We start from the raw sequence: 19706 nt of genomic DNA, 5'->3' as shown, positions 1-19706 counted from the left end.
GGAACCTGTTCATCAATATTGTACAGATTTACTATTAGAACCGCCTATAGTGTTTTTCATGTTGGAACCTGTTCATCAATATTGTACAGATTTACTATTAGAACCGCCTATAGTGTTTTTTATGTTGGAACCTGTTCATCAATATTGTACAGATCTACTATTAGAACCGTCTATAGTGTTTTTTATGTTGGAACCTGTTCATCAATATTATACAGATTTACTATTAGAACCGTCTATACTGTTTTTTATGTTGGAACCTGTTCATCAATATTATACAGATTTACTATTAGAACCGTCTATACTGTTTTTAATGTTGGAACCTGTTCATCAATATTGTACAGATCTACTATTAGAACCGTCTATAGTGTTTTTATGTTGGAACCTGTTCATCAATATTGTACAGATCTACTATTAGAACCGTCTATAGTGTTTTTAATGTTGGAACCTGTTTATCAGTATTGTACAGATCTACTATTAGAACCGTCTACAGTGTTTTCGATAATGAGATATGTTTACTAAACATATACAAATCTCTTTTTATTTAAGTTTTTGATGTTCATTATGTAGTGGTCTCTTAATTAAAGAGGCTCGATACCATAACTTACTACGTCGTTTTATTGTTAATATATGTTTAATAGATAAAAACACGTTTATTTTTATACGATTATGACATTTTTTTGTTAACAACTATTGAACAGATGAAACAGATTTACTTGTAATGTTGGGATCTGCTGATAAGGAGGGAATAATTTATTTCTGTATATTTGTGTTTAATGTTGGTATTTGCTGAAAAGAGGGGAAGAATTATTTCTGTATATTTGTGTTTAATGTTGGTATTTGCTGAAAAGAGGGGAAGAATTATTTCTGTATATTTATGTTTAATGTTGGGATCTGCTGAAAAGAGGGGAAGAATGTATTTCTGTATATTTGTGTTTAATGTTGGGATCTGTTGATTACGCTTGTAACTGTTTATACTCTTCAAGATTTGAACATGTTTAGTAGCATTAAAGAACACATGGAGGGGTTACAGAAATGAAGTTTTTATTATGTTCAATAGTTAATTAATTAATTTAGGTCATCTGATATTCTTCTAGTAATGTCCTTCTGAAAGAGCTATCTGTGATAACAATTTGTTTGATATACTTTCAATGAACGAGTTGTTTCTTGGGCACGTTACCATAATTTTATTGTAGTGTTTTAAAGGTGATAACTTACAGTACTGTTCTTCGTACTTTATGAATGCAATACTTCGTGGACATTTACTTTTAGCTTCCAGGTTAATTGACTATACATCATTTTAATATCTTTGTTTTTTCTGAATTAAAAGTGCTTTACAATCATAAGTATCCAATTTTTGTATTTAGATCGTGTTTGATTAATACGGTTAGTGACTACGATAGTTACTTCTTTTATATATCGGGTAAAGTTAGTATTATTAAACATATTCTGAAACAAATCTGGTTCAAGAGGAACAAAATAATGAGGGATATAAGCATAAGTTTCCTAATGAAATATATAGAGTGATTTGTGTGTCTTTAGCTGACAATAATGATTTAGAAGTTCAATAGAGATGACCTTATGATGCTCTTCCCTCATCAATTTGTTCTAACTTTAAAGGGACAATAGAAATGATTTTATGACGCTCTTCCCTCATCAATTTGTTCTAACTTTAAAGGGACAATAGAGATGATTTTATGACGCTCTTCCCTCATCAATTTGTTCTAACTTTAAAGGGACAATAGAGATGACTTTATTACGCTCTTCTCTCATCAATTTGTTATAACTTTAAAGGGACAATAGAATATTTCTGTTACTTTGATACCCTTTGTCCAATTCATAAATTATTGACGAGTTGAATTTATAGATTTAGATCTTTTATTCCATCTAGTAAAATCATGGATCACCAAGATTGGTATCTATATTTTTACAGGAATTCTAAAGATGCTAAAACTCTACTGATCAGCTATATCTCGATATCAATATACCTATTTAAAATGTATTTGAAGTTAGATTATGGGTAAGAATACAAGGTGAATATCATTGGGTTTTAATTTACAACACTTAAAAAAATATAAAACGAGAATACTTGAAGAATGGTTTTTTATTTCTTAACAAGGAAATTTGTTTTATTGTTGTTTGTTTATTAATTATATCTATCTATCTATCTACAGACTGGATATACAAAAAGTGGTACGAGTAAAAAACACATTACTTGAAATGACAGAAGATCAACAGAGTCAGCAGTAGCGCCACTAGCGACACCAGGGAGCATACGAACAAGATGTACGTTACGGCCACCTGACTATAAGATAAATCTCCGACTTCCTGCTAAATAAAGAAATTACAACACTTGGTTAGAATCCTTCTCTGTCTCTATATCTTACAATCCCAGACAATCTTTATAAGTTAAAACTCTTTAAACATTCGCTTATTAAAAAAAACAAAAAAAAAACACATCTCATACAAATATACACTTTTTTCTTCTACATTTAAAAGCGAAAGTTTATGAAATAGTAAGAGGACCAAATTACTTAAACCAGCATATAGTTATAAATCAGCTAACTATTTATTATCCAATGGCATCTCTCAACACATTTCATCACAGATACAGCAATAAATCAGGATTCAGGTTACGTAGAGCATGATGACATATAATGGATGTAAATATAGTTTGTATGATCAGTTTGTTTATTGAGTTCTTATTGTTTTAAGTACACAAATTGTAATACAGATATATATATTTTAAGTCGAACGATAACGATCATAATTTCAGCTCCCGAGTCATTTGTTGTAATACTTTTTCAGCTCTTGAGTCATTTGTTGTAATACTTTTTCGGCTCCTTAGTCATTTGTTGTAATACTCTTTCAGCTCCTTAGTCATTTTTTATAATACATTTTCAGCTCCTTAGTCATTTTTTATAATACTTTTTCAGCTTCTTAGTCATTTGTTGTAATACTTTTTCAGCTCCTGAATCATTTGTTGTAATACTTTTTCAGCTCCTGAGTTATTTGTTGTAATACTTTTTCAGCTCCTGAGTCATTTGTTGTAATACTCTTTCAGCTCCTTAGTCATTTGTTGTAATACTTTACCCGCGCCACGCATTTCTTTGAATTTAAAAGCTTTACGAAAAATTAGGTTCACTTTAGTGGGAATCGAATTTCCCAAGAAAATATATTATAATTTTATCAATTTAATATTTTCGATATTACATTTTATTCTGAAATGTTTTTAATTTCCGGAAAAAAGTTATGAAGTCTGAAAAGTGTCGTTACAGACATACAAACAAGCAGCTTTTTAGTATAAAAATACACACAGATAGTATAAAGATACACACAGATAGTACAAAGATGCACACAGATAGCATAAAGATACACACAGATAGCATAAAGATACACACAGATAGTATAAAGATACACACAGATAGTATAAAGATACACACAAATAGCATAAAGATACTTCACAAATGTTAACTTTGAAACACGATTTTTTTGCTAATGGTAGTAAAATTAGTATTTATTTTATCTAATCGAAGGAAGAGTCTCTTCCCAACGAAAATATCCGGACTTTTTCTTCTTCTTTTCCAGCTAAACATCAGACACTATGTAAAATTAACTAGGGGTTCATTATTTTCTTAGGACCCCTTTCAAAAAATGAATGTTCACCCTGAAACTGCATGATATAAGACTGTTTTCAACTTTTTTACATTTTCTAGTCGTCATCCAAAGCTGGAGAACATTCACGCTAAGTGGCAGCACTCAGTACATTATTTGGCATTAAAAATAAAAACCACACTTCTATTAATATCGTCATCAGAAGTTGTTTTCTCGGCAGTCATACAGTTTTTTTTTCGCTTGTAACTTGATGGGGCGATTGTTAAATAATGACAAGTTCCATTTGCTTTTATGGTTCTTTTGTCTGCCTTTTCTTGATATTGGCCTTTTCGTAATGGAAGAAGTATAGAAACTATAGCAACGTCTACAGAGAGTAGTGTGTGTGTGTTTTGTTATAGCAAAGCCACATCGGGCTATCTGCTGTGTTCACTGAGTGAAATCGAACCCCTGATTTTAGCATTGAAAATCCGAAGACTTACCGCTGTCCCACCGGGGGGACACAGTGAGAGGGAAACTGATTTGGGCAGATCAAAACTGGGATATCCCATTTGTGTAGCTTTGTTGCTCAACAACAAAGAAAAATAAATTTTACAGCGTATATTCTAAAAACTTAGCAATGAAAGATGCGCATCTTTTATGCCTGCCCTGTGTTTACTAAAGATTGTGTAAACAGTGACAGTGTATTGAAAAATTCTGTTCTCATATAGCCGCTTTATTTCCGTGAAGTAAGAATGGAGCGTTCATGCATTAGCAGAGCGTATGAAGAAACAATCGAACGAATGAGAGTTTTGTTGTTTTTTTTTCGTGCAATTTTGTCCTGCAGATGAGAGTATGTTGGAATGTTGCATAGAGGATTGTCTGATTGTGTTCTTTTAAACTTGGCCAATGATCTGTGTTTCGTATGTCATCGATCCGTTGAAAAACAACAAAACAATTTTTAAGAGTGGTATTATCATCTTCGTTTTTGTTGTAAACCCATTCATTTTCGTGGGGTAGAAATGATTTTCTAATACGCAGTCTTATTTGAAGTAACTTTGAGACAGCGGTCTTATACCGTTACTGACGACACGAATATAACATTTACACAAACTTTAGTAAACACAGGGCAGGCATAAAAATGAGCATCTTTCATTGCTAAGTTTTTAGAATATATATACGCTGTAAAATTTATTTATTTATTTTTCTTTGATGTTGAGCAACAAAGCTACACAAATGGGATATGTGTGTTGTATCCACCGCTGGTATCGAAACCCCATTTTGAGTGTTACAAGACTTCAGACTATCTGATGAGCCAACGGAGGGCATTTTTAAGATATAAAATATGTACAATGAACTTGCTCAAGTTTCCTCGAGATGTTGATTTGTTTGTTTGGTTGAAGTTAAGCACAAAGCTCCACACAATGGGCTATCTGTACTCCTCCCACCGCGGGTATCGAAACTCGATGATCAGGGGGAGGGCAACCACTAAATTGCACCGCTACCTATGCGGATACTCCTAACCGTACAGGAAGATAAAGTGTTACAGTTGACAGTAGGATATCCAGGCTTGAACCGGTGTACGGTTCGCAAAAAAATTCCGCGCGCGTTTAAAGCAGCCGCAGTCATAGGGTTAACTAAACGTTGCAATGTGATGTGGTTTCAGCTGTTTGTAGTTTTTAAATTTTAAGCATATAGGATACTCTTTCTTTAGAAACTGATTTATACATCTTAATATTTGGCCATTATTAAAAGTTTTATAACACTCTCGCGTTTTATTTAATATTTACGTTAATTAGAAACTAATACAACCAGTGACACCTGTTGGGAAACTTGTACCACATAATACGAACAAAGACCTGTATAATTATTTATAGTATAACAATAAGAATTGTTACTGTAAAAATAAAAGAAACAGAGTTCCAAAACGCTCCGGTGGTGCAGTGGTAAGCTTCCGGGCTTATAACGCTAAAAACCGGGTTTCGATACTCGCGATGGGCAGAGCACAAATAGCTCATTGTGTAGCTTTGTGCGTAACAACAAACAAACAAACAAAAGCGTTCTCAAAAATAAATAAATCAGACCACTAATTCTTTTATATGTAAAGTATAATATTATTATCCCTGCAAGGAAACATTGTTTTAAAAATTAATACTAATATTAGTATCATGCTTCAGCACTCTTACAATATAAATAAGGCTTCTCCAGATCGCCATTATATATCGACCCCAGTGGCTCAGCGGTATGTCTGCGGACTTACATCGCTAGAAACCGGGTTTCGATACCCATGGTGGGCAGATCACAGATAGTCCATTGTATGGCTTTGTGCTTAATTACAAACAAACATACATTTGTCCCCCCCCCCAGTGGCTCAGCGGTATGTCTGCGGACTTACATCGCTAGAAACCGGGTTTCGATACCCATGGTGGGCAGATCCCCGTTATACACCTTACAGACTCATATATATACATGGTGTATAAAAAGATGCGATGATGAGTTGAGGGGTATATTGTTGGGGGGGGGAAGAGGTAAAATCTGTCTCTGAACACCTGATTTTGTATCGAAATTGTTGTCGGCATGACAGTGGTATATTCTTAAAAGACACAACATTTATGAAAAACAATTGTGTTTAAACAATAAGTTCAATAAGCATGTGTTACGTACTTTCCAACACACCACCAGAGTACGCCTCTTTATAAAAATAAAAGCAGAGGGTATAACACAAGAAGAAGTTTTTAAAAAAGAAATTCACACAGTGGGGCTTGTATGTGGGGAAGGAAGTCTCACGTGTGATTTAAGAGAAAAGTATACCCTCTGAGGTTTATCGATAGCCAATAAAGTTACAAAAGAACGTTTTTTTTTCTTCTAATGTCCGATTTGTCTCAGTTTCTAATCTCAGCATTTTCGTACAAGTCGGGATGTCGTTGGCTATTAATACATTTTGATAAAATATTGTCTGGATCTGTTCGTGGTCTACAAGCCATTTGTTCTCGCGCGAAGAATCACTAAGCCTACTTTATTATGGTCTTTTGTAAAGTTTATATTTCCAGAGCACTGAAATACTGAAATGCCAAAGGGAAAACCTGTCTTTTTTAAATTTGGTTATAATTCTTTATAATCTGATTTATCATTCTATGGATGAGTGTAGAGTATTTTTAATTGGTTTAGCACAATTATGCTGACAGTGGCTAAATAAAAAAACAAACAAACAAACGTTTCACATATATATAGACCAAACAACACAAATTCTCGAAATCAATTCGGCTGGATTTAAATAGTAAACATTGAGACAAAGATTGTATCATTTCGTATCATATATATCTATGAGTATTTACATATAACTCTTCTGCTTTTGTTTTATTTTCACAACGACATTAATTTTACTACAAATAGAACAGAACACATCGATTTAGTAAAAACAAAAATGAAGAGAACAGAAGCACGATGGCCAAATATTTCAATATAGGTTGTATGACGATATTAGGCTGTTCAGGCTTCACGGTGGAAGCATTTTCATATTAAAAAAAGCGAGTGTTTGCATATGTGCGATTTTTCAATGACACGTTTTCCCCGTTTCGTATTCACACAATTAGCATCACAAATAGAAGGATGAAACCGCAGGTTCACAAAACGGTACTGGTAGGGAACAATTCCTTTTAATTGTTATTCTATTACGTAGTTTATAGTCGCTAAACTAACTTTTTGTTCATCAATTCATCATCTCTTAAAGCGTGTTTATTAACAGAATGGCCTTACAGTCTCTAAAACAATGTGTACAAAGTTTTTAGTTTGAAGATAAGCCGTATAATTTCTAGTTTATATTATTAGTAATAAATTATTTGAACGTCAACAATGATCATACTCTTGTTGTTATTTGCATTACGTACTGTTCACTTTGTTTTATAACAAAGCTCTTAATATAATCTATTACTTAATCATTTGTGAGAGTTCTGGTAAAAAAGGGGAGTTAATGTGAAATAAATCTTCAACATTAAGAACGCAGGTTGTGTCAGATGAAAAGCGTCACTCTATCTTAGGTTAAATACATGAGTAATGACTTTAGCAAACAAAACAGTTTTTAGGTCAGAGAAACGGTATTGTACGTTTTTTAAGATCTAATAATTCCTCTAACAAAACGAATGCTGACACCAGATGTCGATTTGTTTATAACGAGAGAGCTTCGTATCGATCACAGCATCAGGTAAACATTATTAATTCATGAAATAGTCGTTTTGATTCACGCTAATTCAGAAATACTAGCTTTCAGATGTTATTTTTTCTATTTATTGAGAACTTCGCTGATATAACTGTTAAATTCATGGAGAAGACAATAAGGGGAGGGGTAAGATTCGAAAGCTACCCCTCCATGTTAATCCCCGGAAAGTCCAGATGGTACGTGCCAGGTTTCGTCCCAATTAGTCAAGCGGTTCGCCAGGTATAAGCAGACACACACATGACTTTTGTAAAATCATGTTTTAGATAAAAAGTGTGATGACTTTGTCTTAAATGGCTTAAAATAATTTAACAGAAGCGTTAACGCCCTTTCTTAGTTGAAGCTAATGTGTCAATGTTATATATAATTTTTCAAGTTATTGATTTTGTCTGAAGTGAATTAGCAATGATTTTCATGATGAAAATGGTGTGAATATTATTATGTGCTAATTTGATACTTCCCCTGGTGGGTCAGCGGTAAGTTTAAGGATTTACAATGCTAAATCCGGGATTCGATTCTCCTCGTTGGACAGAACACAAATGGCTAGGCATGGATAATAAGGGCAACCACGAGGTTTCAATGAACTCGTAATCGAGGACATTGAAGAGACCTAAAGGATAACTAGCATCTTTGTCATGCTTTCTATGCAAAGAGGCATTCTTAAGGTAAAGTTATTAAAAGTAAAACCAACGAATACAAGTCACTGATTATTTCGATAACAGACAGGTGTAAGTTTTTGTTTCTACACAGGCCTGGCATGGCCTGGTGGTTAGGGCGCTAGACTCACAATCTGAGGGTCGCGGATTCGAATCTCAGTCCCACCAAACATGCTCGCCCTTTCAGCCGTGGGGGCGTTATAATGTTACGGTCAATCCCACTATTCGTTGGTAAAAGAGTGGTCCCAGAGTTGTCGGTGAGTGGTGTTGACTAGTTGCCTTCCACTGCTAAATTAGGGGCGACTGGCGCAGATAGCCCTCGTGTAGCTTTGCGCGAAATTCAAAAACAAAAAACAAACAGAACACAAATAGCCTATTTGTGAAGCCTTGCGTCTAAAAATATAAACAAATATATATTATTTTTATATGCCTATTTTCTTTTTTGTCTGAAATAATTTCTGCCGTAATTTCTACGATGAGAATGATGTAAATATTGTTATATTTTACATTTATATACCCATTCATTTTATTTTCAAATTCTCAACCTTCTCTCTCACATAACAAGCAATAAGCTTCCTCATTATTCGCAAGGGAGTAGAAGATTTTCATATGATTCTCATCACGAAGACAGGATCTACAAAATACAAAGAAACATTTCATTTCTGCTTAGAAGAACTAACCACTTAAATCAAAAGAACGTTATCTACTCCAGCCCTTTTTCCGCCTTTCCTTTCGTGGGAGTTTGGACGTTACAGATAAGTTTCGTTTTTTTTTAATGATAATTTTCCTGTAGTAACTGAAAGAAAAATTAGGGGAATAATCAGAAATAAGCGCCAGTATCCTCGAGCTGTTCCAACATTAGTGCAGGGTATTCTTTTTTTTTTCCACCTCCCTCAAAGAATCAATCTGCACTTATATTTTTGTTTCTATCAGCAAATCCACGTTAACAGAAATCCAACCGGTCACCTACAGTTAGTTTTGTAGTTGTTAAACTGATCATTGACACTATATAACACCCGCAGAAAGGGATGGCAAGATGGATTAGAGTCAGTAAGGATGAGGGCGAAGAAAGAAAGAAACACATGCTGATAAGGTAAGAGTCGCTGTGTTTTTCAGGGTTTGAGTGTTTCTTTGTTGCGAGTTACCAGTATAGGTACTTATTCGCGAGCCAAGAACAACCGACCCCCAATTTATCCAAACGTATTCAAGAGTTTACGTCAGTATATCCCGGCCTATCATGGCCAGGTGGTAAGGGCGCTTGACTCGCAATCTGAGGGTCGCAGGGTTCGAATCCCCGTCCCACCAAACATGCTCGCCCTTTAAGCCGTGAGGGCGTTATAGTGTGACGGTCAATCAACTATTCGTTGGTAAAAGAGTAGCCCAAGAGTTGGCGGTGAGTGGTGATGACTAGCTGGCTTCCCTCTAGTCTTTCACTGCTAAATTAGGAACGGCTAGCGCAGATAGCCCTCGTGTAGCTTTTCGCGAAATTGGAAACAAACCAAACCAGTATTTACGTCAATGATTCTATATTTAAGTTTACGTGATTCCTTGGGACTACTTAGGGAAGATTAACCCATGTTACTGAATACAATCTATGATAAGAAGACGTCTTGTTAGAAAGCAGCGTTCCCGGGGTCTTTATTGTTAAAGCAGAATGAAATATCACACCAGTGACGCATGAACTCAGGTTAATAGGTATCACTAATACTAAGTAAAAAAAAACAAGCTTATTTAACAGCTAAAATAACCGAGTCTGTATTTCTGATTCAAACGTAAATAGACAAACAACGATTTATATGAATAACGAACATTATTATATGTAGCTAAGCACAAAGCTACACAATGGGCTATCTACTGTGTCCATCGCGGGGAATCGAACCCAGGATTTTAGCATTGTAAGTCCGTAAAATTTAACGTTGTCCCATCGGGTGAATTTATGTTGGGAACGCATTACAAGTTTCAATAGAGCATTAGTATGTTCTCCACATGAAATAATTTATATTATGTTTATAAGTTACTATTTGGTAATGTACTTTTGTATTAGCATAATGTGCTACCGTACACAAATGTCTGACTCAAATGATCTGACTATCCATTATTTTCCCTCTTGTCAACTCAGCTCACCCGATCTACGGAGGCACATTATGCTAATATAATAGTAATTTGACAACCAACGAATTATAAACAGAATGAAGTAGTAGTTTCATTTTGAGAAAAATATAACATGTTTCGACAGAACATCGGTTTGTTTTCTTCAGTATCAATGTACTGTCGAAACGTATAATATTTTTCTCAAAATGGAACTACTACTTCATCCTGCTTATAATTCGTTGTTTATCAGTTTACTCTTGCTCGAAACGTCCAGTCAATAAAACCACGATTCTGATCTATGAGCTAACATTAAACTAAGGCCGCGTCAAGGATTTAGGAAAATAGATCAGATAATCATTGTGACAAATAAAATATCAACTTTTTTTGTGTGTGTATGTGTGTCCCAAATACAAATACTTTATTGTAAGAAGACTCAGGATGAGACGATCTCAATATCTAATCTGAGAATCAATATCATTGATACTTCATCGTTAAAATTTACGAGTGAAGATGACGACTTTCCTTGTTAGTGGTTTGAAACCTTGATTCATCTGATGGCGACTGTTAACACTTATTAACATCTTTTAGATCTAGAGTCGTGCCAAAAATTTGTTTCTAATTCTCTCTAAACTTTTTGACTGTTTTGGCTTTTGTTTTTAATTCTTGCGATGGACAGAGCACACGTATCACATCGTGTAGCTAACAATAACAATATAAAGATCACTCCAAATACATAGTTGTATAATGCTACAACATATCGTATGGGGTAATGTGATGTCCATAGTGCACATGAAATGAAACTTCTAAAAACCCTAGATAATTTATACCCGGGTACCTTGATGTCCATAGTGCACATAAACTGAAACTTCTAAAACCCTACAGAATGTATACCCGAGTACCTCGATGTCCATAGTGCACATAAACTGAAACTTCTAAAACCCTACCGAATGTATACCCGAGTACCTTGATGTCCATAGTGCACATAAACTGAAACTTCTAAAACCCTACAGAATGTATACCCGGGTACCTCGATGTCCATAGTGCACATAAACTGAAACTTCTAAAAACCCACCGAATGTATATCCGGGTACCTCGATGTCCATAGTGCACATAAATTGAATCTTCTAAAAAAACCCACCGAATGTATACTCGGGTACTATGATATCCATAGTGTACATAAAGCCTAACGATACCTTACGGACTGTAGCGTAACAAAGTGAAACTTTCAGAAACGACACGGAGTTTAAATTTATGCAACCGTGTACAATAATATACATATATTGTTCATACCAGAAATAATAGAAATATAGTATTAACAAGTTTTATTCATCTGAGCCGAGAAGCTTTAATTAAAGGCACTGCTTCAGTAAACAGCTGCCTAGAGACTGACTGGATAACGCTATTATGAAAGTTCATTAAGTGCTGAACATTCAGCACTTTCGCAAGCTACAGAATATAAAAGAAAATCCCTTTGTTTCGTAAAAGTTTTAGAAACATGGTTAACAGCTTTATGTTGACCGCTTCATGTAAGAATAAAATCTTCTTTATAGCTAGAAACACAGACAGACACGAGGGCGAGGGCAGCAAAACATCAAACTAATGTCCATTATTTAATTTAGGCACATATATATTAGATGTTACACGTGTATCTGGAATAGTATAAGAACTTAAGAACCATCATATAAAGGCTAGTCTTTCTTTATAAAAGTCTGTCTTAGAAAAATTCTCTAGGATGTCTGTAAGAACTGACCTTAGATGTAGAACTTCTAAAGCCGGATTTCTTTTTGTAATCTAAACCTGAAATAATAACTGTTGTTTTAAGCTGTTGTAAGTATTTCTGTAGATTATTTTCCAGTGTTTGGACTCGGTCATTACTGAGTACAGCAAACTTTTTGGTATCTTGAACTTAAGCAAAGACTTGTTGAGGAAATGCTTCCTGTCAAGTTTAACAATGTTTGTGTTTTTAACCTGGTTAAGTAGAAACTTCATTACGTTGTCTGCCTAGATCTGCCTTTAGTGGTAACTGAAAACAGTACCAGAAAGCTGTTATAAACTTTACACTACTTATGTTTCTGATATAATTGGGCGCAGATAGCCTCGTTACTTTGCGCCAATATACTCCAACTAACCAACTGACATCACTGTGACATGGCTGAACCATTTCATTATTTAGTTGTTTCACAACTTAAGTTACCAAACGCAGATTGAATATAACATGCTTCAAACAGGATAAACTGAGTGTTTTGTTTGTTTGTTTTTGAATTTCGCGCAAAGATACACGAGGGCTATCTGCGCTAGCCGTCCCTAATTTAGCAGTGTAAGACTAGAGGGAAGGCATCTAGTCATCAACACCCACCGCCAACTCTTGGGTTACTCTTTTGCCAACGAAAAGTGGGATTGACCGTCACATTATAACGCCCCCACGGTTGAAAGGGCGAGCATGTTTTTTGTGACGGGGATTCGAACCCGCGACCCTCAGATTGCGAGCGCCCTAACCACCTGGCTATGCCGGGCCAAACTGAGTGTTTATCTGTAATATGCTATCAATGTTGATATAAAGATGTTAATACATTATCAAGCAATGGTAAAAAGTGGGATGTATTTTTGTGAAAACGACATGATTTTAACCGATCACACATAATCTTAACCTATGTAAAAGCCATTATGTGTCACATAACGCTTAATGTCTCGAAATAGGGGAGTCATAAAAACCAAAATGCATTTATCCAGATAGAATAGTTCGATTACTATCTACTCATTACGATTTTAGTGACGGGGGTGCAAGTAGGCCGTGAGGGGAGGGGTGTCGTGAAACCGTATATGTGTAGTGAGTGTTGGTATAATAAGCCTAAAGTAAAGACGTTGTGTGGGATTACCTAGCTTAGAGCCAGGTGCATAAAATGCATCATGAAAGTAAAAATATCGATTCAATTTTAAACTTAAATCGCTTCTGAGTTAAGCTATTTTCTGTTATATCACCAACGTTTTTAATAAAAACAAACATCTTTAATCAACGGGACTCTAAGTTAAGAAATCAACAGATATTTGTCCAGTTTTGTTGTCTATACAATTCATTGTATACGTTTTGTACATAGATTACCAACTATATTAGATTATACTTTTGTTGCTAAGCAACATGACATAAAAGCCATTGTTGGAAGGTAGTGTCACCAAAACGCACTGGCTTTACTATATATTAGAAGATTAATCTAACTGATTTTTACCAATAATTATTCCATGAATACGCCACGAATTCGTTTCATAAATTATCTTAATTTTGATTGGCTCACAAAGGAATTTACCGACGTTTGACTGCCTCGACTGCACTTTCTGCCTCTTTGTTGGTCAAAATTTATTTATTTCGGTTAGTTATGAAATGTGAGGTTAGAGTATAATATGAGATGTGGGGGGTGGTACTTGCCCCGACATTTTTGACGGGCTAAACGCTGGTAGATAATAATGACTACTCTAGTTCTTGCACAGAAAGTTTTATCTATATATTCCAAGTAAAAACAAAACAAAAACGGGTTTTCTGGCTGTGTAGTCGTTCCTCTGCCAGTATAAAAGGGTTCTACGACATTTTACTTCCGGTTATTTGACTTCCGCGACATTTTACTTCCGATGCATTTTACAACAAAAAACGTTTATTTATTTATGCTTGTTTTTCAACGTTTCGGATGAGCGTCATTCGCCAGACTTAACTGGTAGACACAAATATATATAGTGTGTATATTTACATACAGGATATAAGCTTCTTTTCGTCTTAATGCAAAGCTGCACAATAGGCTACGTGCGGTCTGTTCTCCACGGAGAACCGAACTCTGGATTTTAGCATTGTAAATCCGAAGATATATACCTTACCATATTGAATTATTTGTTAGTTTAGTTGAAAAATATATTATCCTTTTCAGTGAAGTCTCGAGATCGAATCCTATCCTGTGTCAGTTTAAACTTTTCCAGAAATATTAAAAACACTTTTGTCTTGAATGATATACTGCGGAGCAGTTAAAACGTAAGAGTAGAATATATCACTAAAGGAACTGACATGATCGATTTTCCAGTCAGTCAGACCTAGAAACACCACAGAAAATAAGAGACAGACAGACACACGCGAATAAAAATAAATCCAAATTTCCTTTCTTATCCATGTTTTACGACTTGATTTGATGTGGGTCTTAATAATAATAAAATATACGCTAGTAAGCAATGACCTAGAATTTTAGCCCAAAATGTTTGTGGCGTTTTGTTTTATATTTTACACATATGATAAGTTTATGTTTCATTTCAATGAATACTTTCCCAATGTCAAAATAGAAAAATCCGATTGAATCTTTGATTTATAGTACGTTGTTATATTGTACAGTGTTTAATGACCGCCCGATTGGGGTTTAAGCTAAACAACGTAAACCAGCTGCTATAACACGAAAAACATTAATTTAAAACATAGCTAGAAATGTCGTGTTTTTGAATAACATGAGCATAATATCACGTGGATTTGTCTCCTCATTGCGGTTTAAATTTAACAATGTAAAGGAGTTGCTAATATAGCATGAAAAACACCAACTAAAAACATAACTAGAAGTGCCATGTGTTTAAATAACATGAATCTAATGTTACGTGAAATGCACAAGTCTGCTTCTTTGAAATGTATAAAATCTCATCCCATTTAAAGCAGAACAACAGAAAATAAAACGAATGCTTGATTTTAACAAGAAACTAATAAGGGAAGCTACCGAAATATCTTATCTTAAACTTACTTTAACAAGAAACTAATAAGGAAGCTACCGAAATATCTTATCTTAAACTTACTGACTTCAATCATCATTTTTAGACTAAATCCAATCTCTTTCACTCTGAAAGTTATAGAAATTTTCCTCGGACGAAGTAACATGCCAGAGCCAATTGTACCCAGTTGTGAAATGTTCACATTTTAAAAAGAACTTACGAGGCTTAATAAGATGAAAGCGTGAGGGAACAGAGAAAAACAAACGCAGTTAAATGTTAAATAAAGTTACTGAGAGAGAGAGATGTTGGATGGGGGAGAGGATGGATGGTAGCAGTGAGCAAACTCTGGAGATAATTCAGTAATATTAGTGTCCCTAACGTGTTATCTCGTCACAACATCAGAACCCGTGCTAGGGCATACTACCGAGTGGGGGAGATTGTCACTTTCGAGAAGATCACTGGTGTTTTTCTAAGAAATTACGCCTGAAGAGACATAGACATATTGCAGTATAACTATTATCTAGCTTATTTACAACAATCTGTTGGTAGTTTTCTCCAAAGATATTGTTCATTATTTCAACTGATACCTTTAGGAGGATGGTTTGAGATGATGAGATGGGTGACGTTAAGAAAAAAAAATAATCCACGGATTTTTTTTCCCCATATCAATCACTGTGTAAGGACGTCAAGCTGAAGCAAACACGAGTATTGTTACCCAGTTATATGAACAGTGAACAAGCTAATAACGGGTTAGAACGTGTAGCCTAATGTTCCCTTTAAAATTCATCCCGACTGAAGTGGATCTGTGTTATTATGATGCACAACATCATAACCAAGTAAATATTTATGAAAAGACATTATCATAATAATTTTATTCATGACGTCTCTGCATAAGTTTGGTTGTGAACACAAACATTTAATAAAGTGACTGTTATTTCGTGTTAATTTTACTTGCATGACGTTTTTAATTGAATGTTCTCCATGTTCAAATAGAAGATCTGCTTTTCCTAAAGCCTTTGGTGTTCATGACGAGGATGGATAATTTGGTTTGCTCTTATTTTTGAATATACATATCTGAATATATACATTTTATCACCATAAAATTCTGGTTTTTAGATCAAGCATCCAATGTTACGAGGAAAAGTGAAGGAAGAATAATAAAATATTTTATAAACACGAAAAAAGTATTTCGTAATGGACACTGAAGAGGGACTATTTGCGTATGCTCCAAAGAGGGGATTGTAAGGGAGATATTTCAAACAGTTATCCGAGAAAGGAATTTCGAAAGTGGGGTGGGGCATTGCAAACTTGACATTAAAGAAGGACTAAAGTGGCTTGAGATTTTAAGAAGAAGGACTAAAGTGGCTTGAGATTGTAAGAAGAAGGACTAAAGTGGCTTGAGATTGTAAGAAGAAGGACTAAAGTGGCTTTAGATTGTAAGAAGAAGGACTAAAGTGGCTTGAGATTGTAAGAAGAAGGACTAAAGTGGCTTGAGATTTTAAGAAGAAGGACTAAAGTGGCTTGAGATTGTAAGAAGAAGGACTAAAGTGGCTTGAGATTTTAAGATGAACTACTTCAGATGATATGCGAGACTTTTCTTTAAAAAATTACATGGCTAGTTAGGAGAGGGAAGCATCAACTCCAGGAATATATCATTCGGGTAATTAGGAGAGTAGGAGGTATCTCAGATACTTTGAGGGAAGCATCAACTCAGAAAGATATCATTCGGGTAATTAGAAGAGTAGGAGATACCTCAGATACATTGAGGGAAGCACCAACTTCAGGAAGACATCATTCGGATAATTGAGACAGTAGGAGGTATCTCACATATCTTGAGGGAAGCATCAACTCCAGGAAGATATCATTCGAGTAATTAGGAGAATAAGAGGTACCTCAGATACCTTGAGGGAAGCATAAATTCCATGAAGATATCATTCGGGTAATTAGGAGAATAAGATGTACCTCAGATACCTTGAGGGAAGCATAAACTCCAAGAAAATATCATTCGGATAATTAAGACAGTAGGAGGTATCTCACATATCTTGAGGGAAACATCAACTCCAGGAAGATATCATTCGGGTAATTTGGAGAATAAGAGGTACATCAGATATCAGCTCCAGGAAGATTGTTTGTTTGTTTGTTTTTAATTATACGCAAAGCTACACAAGGGCTATCTGTGCTCTGCCCACCACGAGTATCGAAACCCGGTTTCTAGCGTTGTAAGTCCGCAGACATACCGCTGTGCCACTGGGGGCCTCCAGAAGATATCATTCGGATACATCTAACATCAGGAGGAGAACAACAATAAAAGATGTTCCTTTATGGATATAGTTCATGAGATCATCCCTTGTAATATAAAATACACGGAGGAGCAGGTGAACATCAATGTCTGATTGGGGACTAGGACAAACAGAACTAAAAGCAAGGTTCAGCGGCTTCACTTATTCATTTCAGGGTTTGAACTGAGGTTATAGAGACTATTGTTTAAACACAAACACATGTTAATACTTTTGAAGTTTTCTAATGCGAAAACCAACCAGTTTATAAAGTAAAGATTAAGATGCAGGATTTCATTTACATGAATATCAGTTGTGAACTAATTAATAATAATTGATTTGGATTGTACTTTAGAATGTATATATATATTCGCCTTTACTTGTTTTTAGCCGTGGCACAGCGGCTCATAGAATGGCTCCGAGTTCTTTTTTTTTTTCAACTACAAAGTTTTAGTTCATAGCTTCATCTTTTGACCGATTTGAGATCTAATTACAGCCGAGGCTATTGAGGATTCTCCTCTTATTTTTTATATGTGTCTCATAGTCATACAAATGCCTCTGTTTAGTTGTGTTCGAGAAAATATTCAACATACACTCTTTTGAATTAACTAATTATTATTGTTCGTTATATTTCATCGTTTGATTAATCAGCTTGTTAACTTACCTGATGTAAAAGCTGAAGACATTCCGTGTAGTTTGTCCAGTTTCCCCACACCCAGTTACCAGTTTCGTCACAAAGTCTGAATGCATGAGCTGAAAAACAAAACGTATGATTTAAGGAACTGATAAAACTTACAAAAACAACTTAAAATCATCAAACAGTTTTTATCACAACAGGAACTACCGAAGCCTCTTTGTTAAAATTATCAATAATTCGACCTTATTTGGATTAACCGTTTAGACAAGGGAAGTTTTTAGTTCATTTCTTTGGTTACAGGAGTTCGATAGAATTACATATAAAATACGAACTTTGCCAATTTGCTATTTAATAGCTGAAACATTGACTAAATTTTAGGAAAATAGTGAAATTCAGTTATTCATTCTTGTGGTTTCGAAACATGAAAGAAGTAGAATACTGTTTAGAAACATAATAATATTGATTCACATACACTTTTTTTTGTAAAGTTAACGTTTCCTTTTTTACTTTGACATATTCAAAACAAAAATATACGGTGTCGGACAAAAACGTTTACGAGAATATTAAGAATTTGATTACATTAAATATCTTATCAGCAGAATAATTTTCTTACAGAAAACATGAACTCAGAGAACCAGAAAAGTCAAGTTTTGTTGTCACTGTTTGAATTCTGGTATTAGTTGTAACTTCCGAACGGGCCATTCCCAATCTTAATAAAATGCAAAGAAGGACAGGCGGGAAATACTGTTCAAATTCTCTTTCTCGCTCTGAATAATGAATAGCGTTTTACAAGCTTGACGCTGGATGTTTGATGGAATGATTGAATGCCCATTATCACCCCTGTGACATTCGGACAATTTTCTTCATCACATTACTTGATCTTGATGGGAAGCTCATGTTAATTGAATCAGTATTATATTGTATTGAACGCCATCTGCAGTCGTAATGTAAAAACAAAACAATTATAAAATCGTTTAATGCAAGTGTTAAATTGTCACCATCATATTCTATGGAAAGTGATGGTGGTCGTTTTGGGCAATAAAAGTAGATGCGTATGGTTATGACCTTAAGCTTCTTCTGGCGCCATGGTAGATGATTTTCGATACTTCTCGGAATACCTGACAGTTAAAATAATGTTGTAATGTTTTCAATACTTCTTGGAATACCTGACAGTTACAATAACGTTCTAATGTTTTCAATACTTCTTGGAATACCTGACAGTTACAATAATGTTGTAATGTTTTCAATACTTCTTGGAATACCTTACAGTTACAATAACGTTCTAATGTTTTCAATACTTCTTGGAATACCTTACAGTTACAATAATGTTGTAATGTTTTCAATACTTCTTGGAATACCTGACAGTTACAATAATGTTCTAATGTTTTCAATACTTCTTGGAATACCTTACAGTTACAATAATGTTGTAATGTTTTCAATACTTCTTGGAATACCTTACAGTTACAATAACGTTCTAATGTTTTCAATACTTCTTGGAATACCTTACAGTTACAATAATG

General features: G+C 34.7%; 1 protein-coding gene across 1 annotated transcript in view; it reads right to left on the bottom strand.

Moving 5' to 3' along the window:
• The window catches only part of LOC106458344 (calcitonin gene-related peptide type 1 receptor-like), a 71083-nt gene that overhangs the window by 27755 nt on the left and 23622 nt on the right, over positions 1-19706 (bottom strand). The window contains exon 2 of the mRNA XM_013917851.1: positions 18214-18302. Coding sequence (XP_013773305.1) covers positions 18214-18302 — 89 coding nt within the window. The remainder of the gene's footprint in view (positions 1-18213; positions 18303-19706) is intronic.

The sequence above is a fragment of the Limulus polyphemus genome, unplaced genomic scaffold, assembly GCF_000517525.1.
Source record: "Limulus polyphemus unplaced genomic scaffold, Limulus_polyphemus-2.1.2 Scaffold449, whole genome shotgun sequence".
NCBI classification, from domain to species: Eukaryota; Metazoa; Arthropoda; class Merostomata; order Xiphosura; family Limulidae; genus Limulus; species Limulus polyphemus.
The sequence above is the reverse complement of the archived record's forward strand: the minus strand, read 5'-3'. Positions and strand labels throughout refer to the sequence as shown.